The 20,561-nt window shown below is 37.4% G+C and overlaps 2 protein-coding genes across 2 annotated transcripts in view; one reads left to right on the top strand and one right to left on the bottom strand.

The window, feature by feature from the left end:
- Nucleotides 1-20,561, top strand: part of PSMD1 (proteasome 26S subunit, non-ATPase 1) — a 121,115-nt gene that overhangs the window by 41,514 nt on the left and 59,040 nt on the right. The gene's annotated exons all lie outside the window — the stretch shown is intronic.
- On the bottom strand, nt 841-16,744 carry HTR2B (5-hydroxytryptamine receptor 2B). Its single transcript, XM_007942029.2, has 3 exons — nt 16,396-16,744; nt 6,759-6,959; nt 841-1,727 (listed from the first exon to the last, which is right to left on the bottom strand). The coding sequence occupies exons 1-3, from the start codon at nt 16,742-16,744 to the stop codon at nt 841-843; spliced, it is 1,437 nt and encodes a 478-aa protein (XP_007940220.1).

Below are 20,561 nucleotides of genomic sequence, written 5' to 3'. Positions count from 1 at the left end.
TACTTCCGTAGTGATACTGCCTCGGAAACCCAAGGAGGGGTCGCTATGAGTCGGGGCCGACTCAACAGCAAATAACAACAACAGCAACATAATAGGTTACTCTCAGTCTTAAGAGATCCTTTGATATAGGACATAAAATTCTTATTGTATATCATTTTTCATACATTTACATACAATTCTACATTTTACTGATTATTATACATGCAGTCTTTGGGTTATGAATGAGATACATTCCTAACTGTGTCTTTAAGAATTTATAAGTCGGAAGAGGTACATATGGTTCATATTTAGTTTTTAGTGCAAGAAAAGGTGCAACGCCTTTTCAATGATTTAAAAGCTGCACATGTAGCAATTGAAAGTAATTGTGATGATGGATTTGTTGCAAGTTGGGATTGGTTCATTCGTTTCACAGGGCAGATTTACATAAACGTAAAATGGGTTGAAACAACACTGCCTTGTTCAAAGATGGTAGTACCCCACTCAAAGATGGCAGCAGACTGTGCTGCTTTGAATGTGCGTCACTCTCCATGCTCTTGCCAGTAATCCAATCTTATGCATGAAGTTCCTGATAGGGCTCACTATACCTCTTCCAAGTCTTCCATTCCAGGCCTTTAACCCATAATTTTTTAATTTTGGTTACTGTGACAAATCACGCAAATTGTAAAAATTCAGGTCTGTTATGGTGGTCTGTTACTGTCTCACTTCACTGTCCATGATAGAACCAATTTCAGTTAGTTTGAAGCCCCACTTAAAAGGTACGTAGGAGGAATTATCCATAAGTCAGACCCTCGTGACCAGGGGACTGCCTGTTTTATTCAGATGCAAACTGTCCCAGTTGCACTATACATAACTGACTTGCTCTTCAGTTTTGTCACCTTCGTTGTCGGTGAGAAGAAGGGTATCTAGTAGAATGACTGATGAAGACTGAATTGTTGAACTTCGGAGTCTCATTGGGCTCTGGTACAAGACAGGATTGATCCCATTCTTCATTCCATGTTTCATGAAAAGCTTAGAGTTCTCTGTCATTGGATTCTGGAAGTAGATCTTGCTGGAGCATTTTCTAAGAGTTTTTACTGACTTTGTGGCCTGATAATTACAAGTGATATATCGTACAAACGCATCTCGAAATGTCTTGTTGAAGAGGGTGTAGACCAAAGGATTTACCCCTGAGGAAACATAGCCTATCCACACAAATATTTCTAGGAGCTTATTGAGAGTAAACTGGTTGCAAGATTCACATAAAACTAAAGTTATATTTGTAATAAAAAAGGGGCTCCACATAAGCAGAAAGAGGAAGAAAACAATCCCTAGGACCTTGGAGGCTCTCTGTTCGTTGGACATGGTCTGCACTGACCTTGTTCCAGCCGTAGACATCCTTCGTAAGTCATCACTTGACTTGGGCAGAGTTTTGTCCTTGCGAGAACCATCCAGCATTGCCACCTTTTCAGGTGATGAGCACGGTGTTTCATCCCTTTGGAAAACTGTGGACACAGTCAACCACGTTAGGCGTTGGGGTGGCTTGCTTTTGATGAAGTAACCTTTCTTCTGTAAAGCGTGGATGGTGAGTAAGTAGGTGACAATCATAATCGCAAGAGGCATGAAGAAGGCAGCCAGTGAGCCAAAGAGCATGAAGTTGCCAAAACGGTCCTTGGTCAGCGCACAAGTGATGTTGTTCAGGTTACCCACATCGACCTCTATACCTTTAATAGGGATTGGAATAGCAATGCCTAAGGAAGAGTAACAAAACAAATTGAGTTAATTTTATGACATACGATTCTTAGATTAGATCCTTTCAGAGTATTGCCCAGTGACTGTATGCTGGTTAGTGCACTGTGCTTCCTGGTTCCCACAGTGCAGAGTCTGTCAAAGCATTGGCACCGGGCTTCACAAATAGCCCCTAAGTAAGCACATCTACTGGTTTTAAACAACAAATATTGATTAGTGATTTTAGGTTTGTAATTAAAGCTTTCCTAAAGCAATGGTATGTCCATGATATAGTTAGAAAGATCTTCATATATTCTCCATTTCTTCATAATCTATTTTTATGCTTGTTATTTTTTCCTGGGTCAAAGAAAAGGAATTCAGAAAATAAACTGCTTTTATCTTAATATCCAATTTAGTAAAGAGACGTAAGAGTACATAAATGAAATACCTTAATTCCGAATAGCTATCCGTTGACGTTATTTTTGACATTAGTGAATGTCCCTTAATCCTTTCCTTATTACCCTCTTAGGGAAAGATAAGGAATTTGTGAGTTTATTTTTTTTTTTTAATAAATGCTATTAAAAATTTGAGAGCTTGTGAATTGTGAGATTTATGTTCAAGGCTTAGAGTTCCTCTAGTAGATATGAAAAAAAAATGGACCTCAGGCTGATTTTCTAGTACTTTAAGTACCATAAACTAAGTATTTAAGTGTGCTTTTGCTTATTAGACAAGTAGCATAAGAGTTCACCTTAAATCCTTTCCTTTTGACATAGCAAATATTTAAAAATAAGTCTGTATTTGTATTGAGCAATGTTTTGAATCCTTTAGATTTCTTGTTTCATGAATCCAAAAGCCTTCTATCATCTACACAGCCTTTTTTGGTAACTAAAAAGCCCTTGATGAGACCATTTTCCTTAAATCCTTTTTAATGGAGGCCACTACATTTTCTGCAGCGCCAGAAAGAGGGTTTTGTGTACCTATTGCTCTATTTCAGGGATAACAAACTTCGCTCACCAGATATGGCCCATGTTCTGTTTTTATAAGTAAAGTTTTATTGGCACATAGCCAAACCCATTTGTTAATGTATTATTTATGGCTGTTTTTGCTCTGCCACAGCAAAATTGTATAGTTGTGACAAAAAAACATGTAGCCTACAAAGTCTAAACTATTCACTTACCCTTTACAGAAATAGTTTCCCAAGTCCTACTCTACATGGTTACTTTCAGGTCATCATTCTGCTGTTCTTTCCTATATTTTGAAGTCTACTTAGTCTCCTATACCACTCTCTTTCCCATCCAGGCCATCTAACAACCTGCAGGACATTTTTTCATCTTCAGTGGATTCACTGCCTTACTGTAATCCTCTCTACCTGTTCTATTATCTTCCATGACTTCATCCCAATTAATGACACTTCTTATACCTTAGTTTTATATTTCTTGAACTTCTTAACATTCGTTATTATCATTTACACCCCTACAGCATTGTAAGTCCACTTAAAACTATTCCATACCTAAAATGATGAACTCAGATATTTCCCTTTCTTGTCTTGCTACTTCTTCACTACTACTGAACTTTTCTTTACCCTTATCTTGATCTCTGGCCCCGGCTTCATTCCTTATTTTCAATTTGTATTAATTCTTCTATGAGGCTCACATTACCTTCCTGTCCAACTGGGTGGTCAGTCCCTTTAAGTTTTCACTGGTATTTTATACTCAACTATTCCAGGTATCTCAAGGTAATCTTAAATACAGGAGAAGAAAGTGAGTTCTGTTCAGTACTTTTCAGGATTTAAGAAACCAGACTAACCTCTTGATTTCTTTTACCAAGTTACTAACTTTTGCTGATTGGTTCTACAAGACACAGTGTGATAAAGTAAAAAGAACCTTGAATGGAAGAGTTTGGTCTTGAGTTGGGTCTGAAAGCTGTGAAGAGTCTTTAAGCCAGCTATTTGAAACTCTAGATACTTTTTTTCTCATCAGAAAAAGATGATTTCTCCGATCCCTTCCAGATCTGTGAATCTAGAGTCTTCCTTTTATTCTTTTCTCTCCTGCATATACTTACCCTTCTGTATTACTATAATTACTATAATTTGTTTATATATCTGCTTTCCTTGAGTGAAAAGTTTTTTTTTTCCTGGTTCATCTTTGTCCCTCATAGACATTCATTAAAACTTTGATCAATTTATAAATTCATGTTGGCCAGTGTTGTTCGAGATAGCACTGCTATCAACAGACTTTTTCACTTATTGGCCTGATCATATTTCACAGTTAAAACATTTCGATTTTTCTTATGGATTCTTTTCTCTTGTTTTCCCCTGCCTCTTCTGTAGTCTTCTTACTTTACACTAACACACACACACCCCCATACACACATCACACCATCTCTTTTTTACCTCTTCCTCCTTGCAGTGAGCTTACTGAAAAGATGTGAGTCATTTGGCATGAACTCCTTTAGTTTTCTTCTTTTCCATTCCAAAATTTGATGATTGTCGCCCATCTTCTCTCCCTTCCCCTCCTCTAGTTGTTCACACAAAGCAAGGGTATAGTGTGTGGTTTAAAATCAGGAAAGGTATATGTCAGGGTTGTACCCTTTCAACATACTTGTTCAATTTGTGTGCTGAGCAAATAATCCCAAGAATCTGGACTATATGAAGAAGAATAAATACATCATCAGAATTGGAGGAATACTCATTAACAACCTGCAATATACAGATAACATAACCTTTCTTGGTAAAAGCTAGGAGAATTTGAAGCATTCACTGAAGATGAAAGACTGTAGCCTTCAGGATGAGTTATACCTCAACATAAAGAAAATCAAAATCCTCACAACTGACCAATAAGCAACATGATAGACAAAGAAAAGATTGAAATTGTCAAGGATTTCATTTTACTTGGATCCATAATCACCACCCATGGAAGCAGCAGTCAAGAAATCAAACGAGACATTACATTAGGCACATTTGCTGCAAAAGATCTCTTTAAAGTATTGAAAAGCAAAGATGTCACCTTGAGGACAAAGGTGCATCTGACCCAAGTCATAGTATTTTCCAGTCACTGTGTATGCATGCAAAAGCTAAGCAGTGAATAAAGACTGAAGAGGAATTAATGCCTTTGAATTACGGTGTTGGTGAAGAATATTGAGTATATTAGGGACTGCCAAAAGAGCAAACAAACCCGTCTTGCATGTATTTCTTGGAAGAAATACAGCCAGAATGCTCCTTCAGTGTGAGGATGGCAAGACTTTGTCTCACATACTTTGGACCTGTTACCAGGAGGGAACCAGTCCCTGGGGAAGAATATCATGCTTAGTAAAGTAGAGGGTCAGCAAAAAGAAGACCCTCAACAAGATGGATGACCCAGCACCTGCATCAGTGGGCTCAGACATAGCCCATTGGTGTGAATACGGCACAGTATCAGCAGTGTTTCGTTCTGTTGTATATAAGATCCCAATGAGTCAGAACCGACTTGATGGGCCCACCGACAACCACCACTTCAAAATTTGGTAATTGTCATCATCATCTCCCTACTCCTCCCATAGATTCTTCTTTTTTAAAAGACCTCTTCTGCTCTGTCAGTCAGACCTGTCCCTCAAAACTGGCCTTTCTCACAGCTTGCAGGCCTTTCCCGTCAGGAATAGACTTGCTCTTGGCCCCCTACTTTCTTCCTAAGCCAGAATAGTAAAGCTCTTGCTTTTGCCTCCACACTTCCCAAAAGAGGATTGGTCCTGATTTCAGAAACATGAGGAATCATCTCAGTGTCTTGCTTTTTGTCTGTGCTCTTCCAGTTAGAGTGAAGGGACATCTTTTTCTTGCCCTTGTCCTTTTAGCATTCCAGGTCTCTCTTGATTTTTTTCTCTTTGATTTTATTTTACTAGGAAGAACTGAGTTTGCTTAGGAGCTCTGGTGGTATTGTGCCTAAGGCATTTGACTGCTAACCAGAAGGCTGGCAGTTCAAACCCACCAGCCAATCCTTGGAAGGAAGACCGGGCAATCTACTTCCATAGTGATTCCACCTCAGAAACCCAAGGAGGGGCTGCTGTGAGTTGGAACTGACTCTACGGCAGTGAGTTTGGTTTTGGTTTGATCAGACTGTTAATGATCGTAGTAACTGTTGTGAATCTGTTTTTCTGAGACTCGCTTAGAAGAGGTTTAAGTTCTCATTTATGCTGCTCATTGTATTAAGATGCTCTATCATAGCACTGCTTTGGAGGCATTAAGGAGGAGCCCCAGGATGTACAGCAGTTGAGAAGAGCTGTGATTGCTTTTTATAAACCGTTTCTGAACATAAGGTTAACATGTTTTCATTGCATCTTCCTTACTTATAACTTCTGACTACACATATTTTAAACACTCAAGCAGACACTTGAGTTCATTGTTTTTAGTCTGTACAATTATTGAAATGTGGATTTAGAAGGTGAGTTTGTGGTCTTTGATACTTGCCTACAAAATACTTTTGTTTTTCATTTTTCTCTTTTGCTGTTTATCTTCATGTATATAATTTAAGATGTGTTGCATTTCTTGTTCCTTTAATGTAATTGTGAGATTCCATATACTGAAAACCAAAACCAAACTCACTGCCATGGAGTCGGATCTGTCCCATAGCAACCCCTCCTTGGGTTTCCGATGTGGTATCACTACAGAAGTAGATTGCCCAATCTTCCTTCTGAGGAGTGATTGGTGGGTTTGAACTGCCAACCTTCTGGTTAGCAGTCAAATGCCTTAGGCACTGTACCACCAGAGCTCCTCATTCCATATACTAGATAGACCTTAGTGATCTTCTGTTGACAAATATGAAGATGCCTTCTTGAATCTCAGAATTGAAACAGGAAGATGGCTCAGTAAAGACTGAAGATTGTTGTTTCTGGGATCATGAACTTTTCTCCTTTCTCACAGTTCTAGCTAACAGTCTGGCTTAGGTGCTTTACGACGGATGTGACGCTATAAGGAGCGTGTGTTGATAGCAGGTACTGTGTCATGGCCTGCCAGGCCTGCTGTTCTAGGCATATGGAACTAGGGCCATGTATGTGCTAGCACACACCCTGCCATGCCCGCATACCTATGGAAATCAGCCAGACCACTGTGATCTTGATGAATGCTGTGGCACGGGAGTTACATTGACTGGCCTGGATTGGCTTTTTGATGGCTATGTAACGATCCACTGAGATGGCACAGAGATGCATGATGGATGCAGTAGAAAATAGAACATCGAGAAATAACCAAGCAGGGCACAGGACAAGTGGCAGGGGCCACGTCGGCTCTGAAAGAAAAAAACAAAGCAAAGAGTTTTTTTCCTGAAAAAATAGCAATCTTTAGTCTGTAGTTCCTTTGCTTTTTTCATATTTATCTGCAATTTTATGACTTAACCTCTACAAGATAATAATGTTTAATTTTAAATAATGGGGACAATAATATTAAATATATTTCTGTAGAGGTGCTTTCTTAATACAGTTGCTGTTGTGCGTAGTAATTACAGCCCTTTTTCTTTCTAAACTGGCAGTAGATTAGCATATTCTTAACAGTATTTTGACCTTTCCCTTTTTTTGATCATTCCTTTTGTAGTCTTTTAAAAATTTACACATGATTGCAGCTGAAACTTAACCTTGCTATTCAAATAAAATTTAGTTTTAAGTTGCTATTGTATAAAAAGAAAGCATTGTTAGTATAAATAGGGAATGATGCAGCATGGTAGAAGAGTTTTAGAAGAGGGTTCTCAGGGAGCCCTGGGGGTGTGGCTCACTCTTCGCAGTGATTAGCAGCAAGATCTTTGTTGGTAGTAAATTCTCATTTGGTGAAGTGGTGAGGTAAAGTGATTTGAGTTTCCGGTTTGACACAAATTGTTCTTAAATCAAGTTTGCCAAAAGAATGGCTTCAGATTTTCTTTGGAGAGGGGTGGGAGTGCGGATAGTACCCCCACATCCTATCATTCTCCTGAAACACTAGAGATGTAATAAGCAATACGGAATTTAACGGGTTTTTTTTTCCATTTTCGCAGTGTTTCCTCCCTTAAGTTTTTTTTTTTTTTTTAAATCCCAGATTTAGACATAATTTTAAATTTATTTAACAAACTTGTGGAGTACTTACTGTGTACATCATACAGGCTTAACCAGTTTAGAAATACTTGTAATCTTAGGTTTGGATGTGATACTGAATATTCTACATCATTGTTGAAATCATTTCCTTGCACAGGTGTCCACATGTGTGTGGAGGAACGTACGTTATCTGTCTGCATATACCCACCACTTAAGAGATTTGCAGTTTCAGAACCACTGACCTTCATTTTATGGTTCTCCCTAGAATATCACAGTTAGGATCCATTTTACAGAACACACATACAAAAGGCTATAAAACCAGATTATATTTCAGTATAGAACAGACGTTATGCATGTGAGGTTATTTTAAATCCCCTTCATTGTTTAATCGGGAGCCCTGGTGATGTAGTGGTTAAGTAGCTAACCAAACCTTATGGATGCTCCACAGAAAATAGGGCAGTCTGCATCCAGAAAGATTACAGCCTTAGAAACTGTAGGGCAGTGCTCTGCCGTACAGAGTCACTGTGAGTCAAAATGGACTCAGTGGCAGTGGGTTTGGTTTTGGTTTGTGGTCTAATAAAGGAGCCCCGGTGGCACAATAGTTAAGCACTTGGCTGGTCAGTGAAGGCCTGGCAGTGACCCCACCAGCCGCTCTGCAGAGGAAAGATTCAGCGGTCTGCTTCTGTAAAGATTTATAGCCTGGGAAACCTGATAGGTCTACTCTGTCCTATAGGGTCGCTGTGGGTCAGAATTCAACTCAGGAAGTCTTGCTTTGCAAGTCTGGGAAGATGCACCTGGGTTGCTGGTGAAGGATAGTTATCTTCAAATACACCCAGAATGCCTTATAGAAAGGAATTTATGGAAGGCTTTTCAAAATAAACTATGCAGAGAAACCTGTGTTTAAAGATAATCTAGTCAGTTGGATTTTATCCCTTAACATTATGTTGAGATTTTCTGCCATGAGTAGAAAAGAACCCTACATGGTTGATGGCAGCAATACATTCTTTGAGCAAGCAACTAGCAGTCTGATCACAGTGAAAAGAACCTCATAGGATTTGAGAGTTTTATGAAAACTTCTTGAAGTGGTGCTGCATTCTAAACTGAAGTTCTAAGTTTGGAACTGTGTCTAGGGAAATAGAAAAATACTCAAATCTAGAGCTACCACCAGAAGTTATGATCATAGTTAAAGATTAAAAAGGCAAATTAATGTGTTGATTTTAGGCTTCTTTTTTTAAATGCATATGCTGTCATTAAAAAAAAAAAAAAAAAGTTTGTTACTAACTTAAATTTACCTATTCTAATGGTTATGTTTTTGAAATTTATGATCTGGAAAATTCTAGTCATAAATCTAGTGGGTTTGAGCAGGAAGCCACAGTGGAGCTCCCAGATGAAGTGCTTGGTCTTTGGAATTAGACTGTCTGACCCCCATGCTCCTGGTTGTAAGCGAAGTGGGAAAACTCTTTACTGCTGATTTAACTGAGCCTATGGACGATTTCCAACATTTCCTCCCTTTCCACAGAATGAATTTATTTTTTCAACTCCCATTTAGGGGGCAGAAAGTGGGAAATAAAACTAATGCAATCAATAGAAAGTTTTTAGTTCAGTCAGTGTCTTATTGTTAACAGGAGAAGTATTGAGATGTGACACCAAATTTTATTAAAAATAAAAAGACTAGGTGGCTGAGGGCTAGGATTAAAATAATCTTTCTGATTGTTGTTGTTGTTGTTGTGTGCTGTCGAGTCGGCCCCAACTCATAGCGACCCCTCCTTGGGTTTCTGAGGCAGTATCACTACGGAAGTAGGATTGCCCAACCTTCCTTCCGAGGAGTGGCTGGTGGGTTTGAACCGCCAGCCTTCTGGTTAGCAGTCAAGTACCTTAGGCACTATACTACCAGAGGTCCTATCTTTCTGATTAGGCTTTATGATTCCAAGTTTCATGAAGTCTAGTGAACAAACTATTTAAGAAACTAACAAAAAAGTACCAGACAACTACATTAAATTAGTAGAAATCTTCTACAGAAAGCCAAAGGGAAAAAAAAAAAAAAAAACTTGTCTAATTACCTATTTCAGGTAATCTAAGAATTTATAAAAATTACCAAGTTACAGGCTTCTCGATTCATAAAAATTTTCCTAGTCTGGATACTTTTATTCTAACGTTGTCTTTTCAGTTAGTCTTAATTTGATAGGCTCAAGGGCAGATCATTTTCTTACTATTCAGACTGACTGAATAAATGTTAAGTTGATGTGGTAAGGTATGTTCATTATTCCAAAACTGTATGTGTTATTTTTATAGGAGTTTAAAAAATTTTTAAGGATTTATAATCACATTCGTTTGTTATAATGTATTATGTCTAGCTTGCTTCCTTAAGAACTTGAGACTATTTAAAATTTTAAGTAAAGTGGAAGAGTTACAGATATAAATAACAAGGAAGAAATAAGTGTATCTAAAAGGTATTCTAAGGGAAGCTAGTTATCAGGTACTTGAACTAAATTACTGTTTTTTTGGGAATCTTAAGTTTGACCCTTTTATAAAAGCTAAGACAGAAGGGCGGAAAAATTTAGATTTTATAGTATTTGTTGTCTCACAAAAAGAAAGCATACAAAAATTCTCCAAAAAAAAAAAAAAATCCTATTGTACTTCCTTTCCTTATCCTAAATTAAACTCAGAGAGGAATTTAATTTCAATAAGGTTTGAGTAATGGCATTTCTGTGAGTATCTGAAAAAATAATACAGATACTGAATATTAAAGGAGCAAAGCAAGTCTTAGGCAGGTCTTAATTAATAGAGAATTCATTATTAGCTAAATATAAGTAGCAGAAATATTTTGTTGCATAAAATGACTTTATGTATGCTTTAGATACCACCATATATGAGGAATGATAGAATCGTCATTCCATTATGTAAGTTTCTATTTGTCTCCTTTACAAGGTTTAACCACTTCATAGGTATGGACCTGGGTCTAATATCCTCAGAAAAGAAGTCTAGGAATCATCTCAAGAATTTTCACAAGTACTGGTTGAGACTCAGGTGTTCTCTATCATTTAATCTGAAAAATACTGGGTTTTCCTTTGTCCTGAGAAAAAAGTCTATGGCCCTCTTGTTAAATGGAGTTACTTAAAAACCACATCAAACCCACTGCCATGGAGTTGATTCCGACTCATAGGAACTCTATAGACAGAGTAGAACTGCCCCAATGGGGTTTCCAAGGCTGTAAATCTTTACTGAAGCAAACTGCCTCATTCTTCTGCTGAGCAGCTGGTTGGTGGGTTTGAACTGTTGATCTTTTAGTTAGCAGCTAGAATGCCTTAATCACTGAACCACCAAAGTTCTTTGTATGCTATAGTTGGGTTGCTACAGTTTCTCCTTTACGTTTGGGAAAGCAAAATCGTAGAGCTGAAGAGTGGGGGTCCCAGAGTGAGCTTTCCTGGATTCAGATTGTGTCTCTGCCACTTGTTTAGTAACCATGGACACTTAGCCCTCTGTTCCTATGTGTTCCCTGTAAAATGGGTGATGATAAACCTTCATAGGGTTGCTTTGAGGATTAAATGCAATACATGAAGTCTGCAGAGAGGAAGCATTCAGTAAATGTTAGCTTCCATTACCGTTGTTCGACAGAAACTAGCCAACTGGCTCAACCTTTAAGACACTCCTGCTTAGAAACAATAAGCCATATCATTAGCATAAAATAGTATGTTTGTCTTTCTGCCTGCTGTCGCACGAGTGCATGTGTCCGATTGAACTTAAAGTGGTACTTGCTAAAAATAAAAGAAATGGCATATGAACGTGCTTCACTCGGTTTAAGTTTGAATTAAATTTGTCATGAAGGTGTGCCTTTACCACAGTTGAATTAATTGTAGTTGTGCTCTTTATTGGATGCATGTCACAGCATGATACTAGCTTCTCTACACTGCAGTTGTCCAGTTTGGGCTGTGCCTGGTTCTTCATTTTGTGTTTTCTTTTTAATTGGTGCAAAAATCTTTTTTCAACCAGAAATTCAGTTTCTTTATTTTGATTTGGAAAACCAAGTTCTGTCATTTGTTCTTAAAATATTTCTTGATCTATAAACCTGGAGAAAAATTATTTCCCTTTTGAGGATTTAAAAGACCATACTTTTAAAGCCATTCCAAAAGGGCAGTGCCTGTGGCGTTCACTGAGGGAAACAATTGATGGAAGTATTGGAAGAAGACAAATTCTAAACAGCTCTTACATCCAAAAAGAACATAGTTTTCAAATACACATTTTTTGAATCTCAGAGCTTCTGCTGCTTCTGTCTCTATCTTCCAGAATAGAGAGACATAGCATAAAATTAGAGTGAAGCGTGCTGTAGTTTGCTGCTGCTGTTCCTTATTCCCCTGCATTCAGTGTGTGGGCTGAGGGTTAGATATCTACTATGAGAGAATAGGTCAAATAATTTAATACTCAATAAAACATTTTTTCCTTACTTTTTTTGATTTCTGCTTTTCAGAAACAATTGCTTTGCCCCCTTGCCTCAGAGTTGGGTAGACGACAGCATTTCACTGCCTAAGTGAATAACGGATTTCGTTCATGCTGTGTATCTTTTTCATTTAGACTAACATCTAAACCATATATGTAAGTGTATATGCCCTTCACATACTATAATAATAGCTGCCATTTATTACTGACTGGGATACGCTGGGTCCTATTTGACAGTCTCAAAGATGTCTGCAGTGTAAATCAGCACACTCATTTTACAGACAAGGTGATTGAATTCACACCTGTTTTTCTACACACCATCTTACGATTGTGCTACAGATACTGCTTCAACTTGTAGATCATACTTTTCCCCTTTACATTTTTAATCACTTGTTAATTGAAAGGAGCTCTGATGGTGTAGTGGTTAAAGCATTTGGCTGCTAACCAGAAGGTTGGTGGTTCAAATTCACCAGCCACTCCATGGAAGAAAGATGGGGCAGTCTGCTTCCATAAAGATACACAGCCTTGGAAACTCAATGGGAGTTGTTACGAGTTGAAAAAGGACTCAGCAGTGAGTTTGAGCTTTGTTTTAATTGAGGTGAAGGGAGAAGAAAGGAGGGAGAGAGAGAAGTTACTATATACACTGAACACTGTCTTTTTGATAGTGACATAGATTCTGTTGTTCTTTGCATTCTAGTATTTCATACTTAGGCTTTTTCACTTTTTCTTTCCTGATGTGCTTTAGGTAAAGATTTACAGAACAAATTATTTTCTCATTGGATAGTTTGTACATAAAGTATTCCACGACATTGGGCACATTCCCCACGATGTGTCACCACTCCCCATTTCTGCCCTGGAGTCACCATTTTCCTTTTGTCTGGATTTTCTACCCCTTTCCTGCCTTCTCATCTTTGCTTTAGGGCACACGTTGTTGTCCTTTTGATCTCGTAGAAATGATTGTCCTAAAATACACGTTCCTATTACTGTTTATTTTATGGCCCTGTCCATCATTTGGCTAAAAGGTGGTCTCTGGGAATGGCTACAGTTCTACGTCAGAAGGGTGTCTTAGGGCCATAGTCTTGTGTGTGTGTGGGGTGGTGGAGCAAGGGGGTTGCAGTAAGCTGTTGCGACATGCACAGAAGTAAGAGCTTGAATTACACTCCTGTATGAACTTTACTGGGAGCTCTGGTAGCATAGTGCCTAAGGCACTTGACTGCTAACCAGAAGGCTGGCGGTTCAAACCCCCTAGCCACTCCTCAGAAGGAAGATTGGGTAATCTACTTCCGTAGTGATACCGCCTCAGCAACCCAAGGAGGGGTCGCTATGATTTGGGTCCGACTCGATGGCACATAACAACTACAACAACATGAACTTTACTAAATGTGCACAAATATTCTACGTAGTCCTCCAGTCTCTGCTGCTAACCAGAAGGTTGATGGTTCAAACCCAGAATAGCAAAAACCAAAACCAAACTTACTGCCATCAAGTCGATTCTGACTCACAGCAACCACCATTGGGTTTCCAAAGCAGTAAATCTTTATGGAAGTAGATTGCCCTGTCTTTCTTCCATGGAGCAGCTGGTAGGTTTGAACCACCAACCTTCTGGTTAGCAGTCAGATGTCTTACTATGCCACCAGAGCTCCTTGTCAGACTAGTAAGTCTAGTTTTTGTTGTGAATTTGATTTTTTTGTTCTACATCTTTCTCCTATGCTGTCCGTGACCCTCTGTTGTGATCCTATTCAATGGTTGAATAAAATATCCTTTGGTGTAAAGACACAGGGGCCACTTTTTTATTTCACTGCTCTTTTTTCTAACTTAGTTTTATTAGTAGAAAGAATGAGTAAGTTTCTGTTCTGTGTTAATTTCATCGTAATTCTCTTAGGTAGCTAACATCACTCCTGTCCTCATTAGCTGCCACGGGATCAACTGAGGGTGGACACTTTTGTTTGGGTAGACTTAAGATCTTCTGAAGATAATCCTTATAATAAGAGAAAAATACTGCTCCTGACTTTTCAAGGTGTTGAAATTCTTAAGAGTTTAGAAAGTCTTAGTATTTCTCCACATGTGAAAAGCTATCAAAAAATCTTAGTATTTGAGTCAAGTTCCTATTTACATACATGCAGTCATCAGTTTATGAATGCACCTTTGAAACTTTCCAGAGGGCAGCGTGTACTGTCTCACGTGGAAATACAGCAGATGTTTCAAATAATGAATTAGTGAGATAATGTTTTACATCACGATTAAATATCCAGATTAGTTTATGTAAATAAAAAAATTCTGCTGAGCCCATGTTACAGCTTAATTATTGGTGATAAAAGTGTTTGGTGCTATGAAAGATTTTATTTTATAATTAAAAATTAACAAACATTTAAAAGAATAAAAATACTATTAAAAAATATATACCATCATTATTTAAGAAATAAATGTATGACATTTCATATACATTGAAATATGTTGGATTTTCTGCTTTTATTGCTAAAAAAATGTTTTGGGCACCAAAATTTTAAATGTAACCTTAATTTTCAACTGCTGGATACTTACTGCTTTCCTGTAGAATACGTGGAATTCTCTCTTTGATCTGTTTTTGATTTTGTTTGTCAGCTCATTTTAATGCCATAAAGCTTTGTCTTTTAAGATTTCTTAACTGTTGAGCTGATGGTTTAAGCATCTATCTGCCTGTAGTGGGTGTTTGGCATTTGTTGACTCAGAGATTTTAAAGTTAAAATTGACTTCTACATAACTTATTCAGTGTGATTTATTCAATATAGCATTAATTAAATTGTATAGTAGTAGAAGATGAGTATTTGAACGTTTTCTGTATACCCAGCAAAGCACAGTGTGAAGAATGTGATACTGCACTTGTAGCTGTTACAGTGTGGGTGGAGATAAGAGCTTGAATTACACTCCTGTGTGAACTTTACTAAATGTGCATAAATATTCTATATAGTCCTCATTTGCTTTACTTCTTAATTCAGAATTAAAGTTGTCCTTTAGAGTAGGATTTCCTCATTATTTCCCATGGCTACACTATGTAGCACTGGAATGACAGTTAATGAGTAGAGATGCTGATTAAACCACTAGAACCTTATTCATTATTGCTTGTTCTGTCATAGAATTTTCTTCATTTACTGTACAGAGTGGGAAATTCAAACCTATCACCCCCTGATTGTATTTAGGGGAACAAGTTTTTTGTTTAGATGGCTTTTTGTCATTACTTTAAAAATGTAACTTTTTCAGCCTGGGTGTAATAGTTTGAATAGCAGTTTTTGTTCACCTTCTAATAAGCATTCTAGTTAAGTAAATTTTACTTCTAATACTTGAAATATATTTATTCTTACCATATAAATGTAACTGAGGAGCCATATCTGCTACAAATAGTCATTTTTCTTAAGCAATGAATGAATCAAAAATCAATGTAAAGGAGCCCTCCTAATTCATCAACAGAGTTACTGTGTTTATCCAGATACTATAACTAGAGATGATTATGCATGAATTAGAAAATACTTGTCTATTTTTATATCATTATCATTTTATTATGCCTCAGATTACAATATCAGATTATTTTATTTTTGTAATAACTCAAGGTTTTGTGCACTTATTTTATTAACTTAGAGGTCTGATTCTTTGTACATTTATCAAGAACACAGACGGTCAGCTATCATGAAAATTAAGCAGATGGATCATCTCTTGGGACGTTCTGAGCCAGACCATTTCCTTAAGTGACTACATATAATTTTTTCTTCACGTGACACATATGTAAGAATTGTGTTCAAATCTGAAGTATACAAGCTATAAAGAGTTATGACAAGAATTTTATAGAACAATTCCAATCTTAAATTGGGGCTACATGATTTCAAAGACTTCATCGTTAATAATTAACCCAACACACATCTGTCATAGATGTCTTAGATATTGTTTGTCAAGAAAAAAAGATACTGATAATGGGAAAAGATTAGAGAACAGGTCTACATTTCACTTTAATTATTTGTTAGCTTGGGTGATGTTTTTATTGATTTCTTTGAATGAGGAGAAAGTAAAATTGTTTTTAAGCAGTAATTTTTCATTCTTTAAAGATGATTATCAGCCATAGAAAAGGATGAAAATGAGGAATCGCTTACTTACTGAGTTTTTAAATAGTCCATCTTTTATTTTAAGGAAAATAGAGATGAAATGAGTGGCTCGTTCTCTAAGTTCTGTGGTTTCATGGCAGAAACAAAGTGAAATACTTACCAAACATTATTGTCAAGAGAGCGATCGGCATCACAAACAATCCAACCAGCAGATCAGCCACCGCCAGGGACATAAGAAAGTAATTGGTAGCGTACTGCAGCTTTTTCTCCAGTGAGACAGCCAGGATTACAAGGACGTTTCCACCAATCGTGGGTATTATCACCGTGAGTATCGGCAGAGCTGCCCAGCGCAGTTTACTCCCCTGCTCCTCACCAGTCTGTTTCATTTCCTCTGGTCCAGATTCTGTCTGTAATCCAGACCAGTTAGAAGAAATCAGGTGATCAAATGTGCTCGGCAAAATGTGCTCAGAAAGCGTGCTTTGTTCAGACATTCTGTCAGAGAGAGCCATCCGCTGTTTGTCTGTGATTTCATCTGATTGCGAACAATAGCCAGCATGGTCAGTAGCTAGACCGGTCATCTGCTTTTTTAAGGCATTGTACCCATGCCAAACACTCAGAGTGAGAGTTGACTCCTTCCTTAAAAAAAACCATTCAGGTCCTCAAAAATGAGAGCATGCAGGCATCTATCCATGTCTGTAGGTAGCAACTCTGGTTCCAGAAGGCCTAGTGGGGAACCCAGTGGCTGTGAAAATAGGCAAATTGTTAGTTTCTCCTTTTTTTTTTTTATTCCGTGTAGCAGTAAGAATCATCTTTGAACTTGAATGCCAGAGATTTTCCACTAGATATATAATACATGAATTCTTTATTTCTTCATTTTCAGAAAGCAGTAAAGACACTTAAACTTACCTTTCCCCTCGCAAAAGGTCTCTTGTGCATTTGTGACAATGCATCCAATTCCCACAAAAATACTATGTTCCTAATACACTTCAGTCAATGAAACAGAAAATACATGAATATTTTTCTGTAATTATAATAAAAATGTAGTAGTGTCTTAACCCTAGAATGTTTTTTTATCTTTACTTTAGAAAATATACGGAAGAAAGAAAAATCAAAGCATTAGATACTTCCTTTTTAACAGCAGTCTGAGTAGAACTTGTGTATACATTGGCCACCCTTCTAGAAGCCACCTAAGTTCTTTTAGAAAACAAAAACAAAAAAAGATTTACCAGATAGGAATACTTATTTGTAGTTGGGTTTTATCTGATCAAGATTATGTTAATACTTATATAGATATAACTGCCATTTTTATAAAGCATTTTAGAATTCCTTTTGTTTGCAAAAAGGAAAAAAAAAACAGCTATTATTAGGGTCCTGACCATTGTTTTTAGTGATTTGATCTTTCAGAGCATGTTTGTGCACTAGATACTTTCTAGATTTATCACTTTGTGCCAAATTTGATCCATTTCATTTTTCTGTTCATTTTAAATAGTTACTTTTCTTAACCTTCCAAATTCCCCTGGGAAGGAAGAGAAACCTCACAAAGATGAAACCATCTCTTCATAACATTTACAAATATCATACTTAAAATTTCTCTTTTATTGTTTGAAAATGTTTCATTTTGTTTTTTAAACTAGTGACTAGAAATAAAAGGTTATGGTAGTAGAGTTCTTGGGAAAAACAAAAAACTCTAGGCTACTTCTCTGTTTATTCATTAAATCCTTACCTCTTCCTCAAGTATTACTTTCCCGGACGTGTCATCCTGTCTGTCCTGTAGACCTCTTGCTGCTGTGACTGTCTTCCTCCCATTGACTTACTCTGAGCCTCCAGCACTGGTGCTTGAAAGCAGTGAAAACAGATGTGTATGTGGCTGTACGCATGCCAAGGAGTTATTTCCTCTTTGATACGCTCATTTTTAAAGAGTAGCAGCATTCATTATCGTTTGTAAAACCACCAGTTAAGGGTGTTGAACCAGTTCATGACTCTGACTGCAGCTACATTTTGCAGCTTTCTCTTTGATACTTAAGAGACTATAATAAAGCCTATCATTTTAGCTTCAGATGGTTTTTCTTTGGGATTAATCCTGGGCTGTTTCTCTGGTTTGAAAAAGATAACATATAAATAGATAAAGATCCTAGCCTTTATGGTGATTTCTCGGTTCTGATCTCTAGCAGTGAAACAAGAGTCTCATTCAGCTCTTACCTCTGCTGTGGAGCACAATTAATTTGCTCTGTTTACATCCTTATATAGAAGAACACAGAAAGGTCTGAATTCTACGTGTATACATAAGTTTTGGCAGGAACTTTTTCATTGCTCTTAAACAGATGGCCCCTGGGTTTGGGAATTGTTTTTTGGCATTTTTTTTTTTTTTTTTTTTCCAAGCATTTCACATTGAGGAAAGTATTTAGTATCTAATAAAAATAATTTCTGCCTTATTTCAGAAAATTGAAAAATGTTAACAGCTAAGGTATCTCTTTCTCAGCCATAAGACCCCCTTTTTATAACTATTTTAGAAAAATGCAGTCTATTGTATTTCCTAAGAATGCTGGATGGAAAAAATGAAATAATTATTGAGAACAGCTGGAGAGACTTCATTATGCCAGAATTTCTACTCAGGAATATGAAAATAATTAAGAAGTACTGCTTTGTTCTGTCACAACTTGACTCTTGTGCCCTTGCAGGCAGGTTGTTGTTAGGTGACGTCGAGTCGTCTCTGACTCTTAGCGACCCTATGCACAGCCGAATAAAACACCGCCCAGTCCCATGCCATACTTGAGCCCATTGCCGCAGCTGCTGTGTCAATCCACCTCGTTGAGGGCCTTCCCCTCTTTCATCAACCAAGCATGACATCCTTCTCCAGAGAATGGTCCCTTCTGATAACATGACCAAAGTAGGTGAGACAAAGTCTGGCCATTCTTGCTTCCAAGGAGCATTCCAGCTGTACTTCCTCTAGGACAGATTTGTTAGATCTTTTAGCACTCCATGGTACTTTCATCATTCTTCGCCAGCACCACAACTCAAAAGCATTAATTCTTCAGTCTTCTTTATTCATTGTCCAGCTCTCACATGCATGGCTTGTGTCAGGCACAACTTAGTCCTCGAGGAGAGGTCTTTTGCAGCCGACTTGCCCAGTGCTGTACATCGTCTTGATAGGAGTCTGCAAAACAAATAATGATTGAAAATGCCAGCACTGTTGTATCCAGCCTTCTTTGATTTGTGGTTATAAATTTTTTAAAATATTCATTCAGTGTAATATAAAAATACTAATTTTATTTTAATGTCATATCAATACTAACCTCTTCACCTGTATTCAGTCACTTTCTTTTTCCTTAACTAAAAGTCATTAAAGTTGGTACTTTTAATGATTCAATGGCTAAGGAACCATACTAGTTAGAACAAGCATTTATTTGGCAAACACAAATTATTGAAAACATAACCAAGAATCAGAAAGAAAGCAAAATAATAATAAACAGGTAGGTAAGCCTCTGAGTTGGCAAATAACTAAACCTGTGCTCTAAAACACTGTATAAGACAGTCTATAAGTCCCCACTCCAAGACTTTACAAGCATACATGCATGTGTTCAGCCTTCCCTCCCTCCCCTACCTATAATGAAAATATTACCACATGGTGGTAAATCTGAATACTACAAAAATATATTCGGTGATAAACATTGAGACAGTTTTAATGATCATGTTTTCCTGCCTCTACGAGTTAAAAAGTGAACAAATATTTTGATAACAGCAGTGTCAATTAAAAAGAGAAAAAAAAAAATGGAGCAATTAAGTAGAGAAGTATAGGTCTGTTCAGAATAGAGGCTGGTGGTTGCCATGTAACTCAGCCTTCCTCACTATGTAGTGTAATGATGGAGATCATGTTCATCCAGCTTCACTTTGGAGGATAAGAAAATGTGAACTGCATTTGTTTTAAAAGATTTCCATACAAAATGATTTTTTTAAAATGCACTTAATTGAAATATAATTTATGTACAGTGAAGTACACAAAGCTAAAGTGACATGGGTCAGCTTTTTTGTGTGTGTGTATGTGGTGTTCCCTCCTCTCCCCTCCCACCCCTGGCAACCAACAAAGTTTCCCTCCATATATAAACCTTTCCTTGACCCTCCATAACAATGAACTAGTACTGTATTTGTCCTTCTGTGATTGTACGATTGACTTATTTCACTCAGCATAATGTCTTCCAAGTTCATCCGCGTTACACATTGTTTTGCAGATTCTGTGTTATTCTTTAGGGTTGCATAGTATTCCATTGTGTGTATGTACCATAGTTTGGTTATCCATTCCTCAGTTGATGGACACCTAGGTTGTTTCCA

This window comes from Orycteropus afer, unplaced genomic scaffold, assembly GCF_000298275.1.
Source record: "Orycteropus afer afer isolate SDZICR_OR568_19922 unplaced genomic scaffold, OryAfe1.0 scaffold00006, whole genome shotgun sequence".
NCBI lineage: Eukaryota > Metazoa > Chordata > Mammalia > Tubulidentata > Orycteropodidae > Orycteropus > Orycteropus afer.
This window is presented reverse-complemented; position numbering and strand designations above follow the sequence as displayed.

Excerpts from the sequence above, each read along its gene's own strand:
- HTR2B (XM_007942029.2), bottom strand. The coding sequence starts at position 16,744 with ATGGCTCTCTCTGACAGAATGTCTGAACAAAGCACGCTTTCTGAGCAC. Across the intron at positions 6,960-16,395 it reads TCTCTTGACAATAATGTTTG|AGCCGACGTGGCCCCTGCCA; the intron begins GTAAGTATTTCA and ends TTTTTCTTTCAG. Across the intron at positions 1,728-6,758 it reads GGTCTGGCTGATTTCCATAG|GCATTGCTATTCCAATCCCT; the intron begins GTATGCGGGCAT and ends ACTCTTCCTTAG.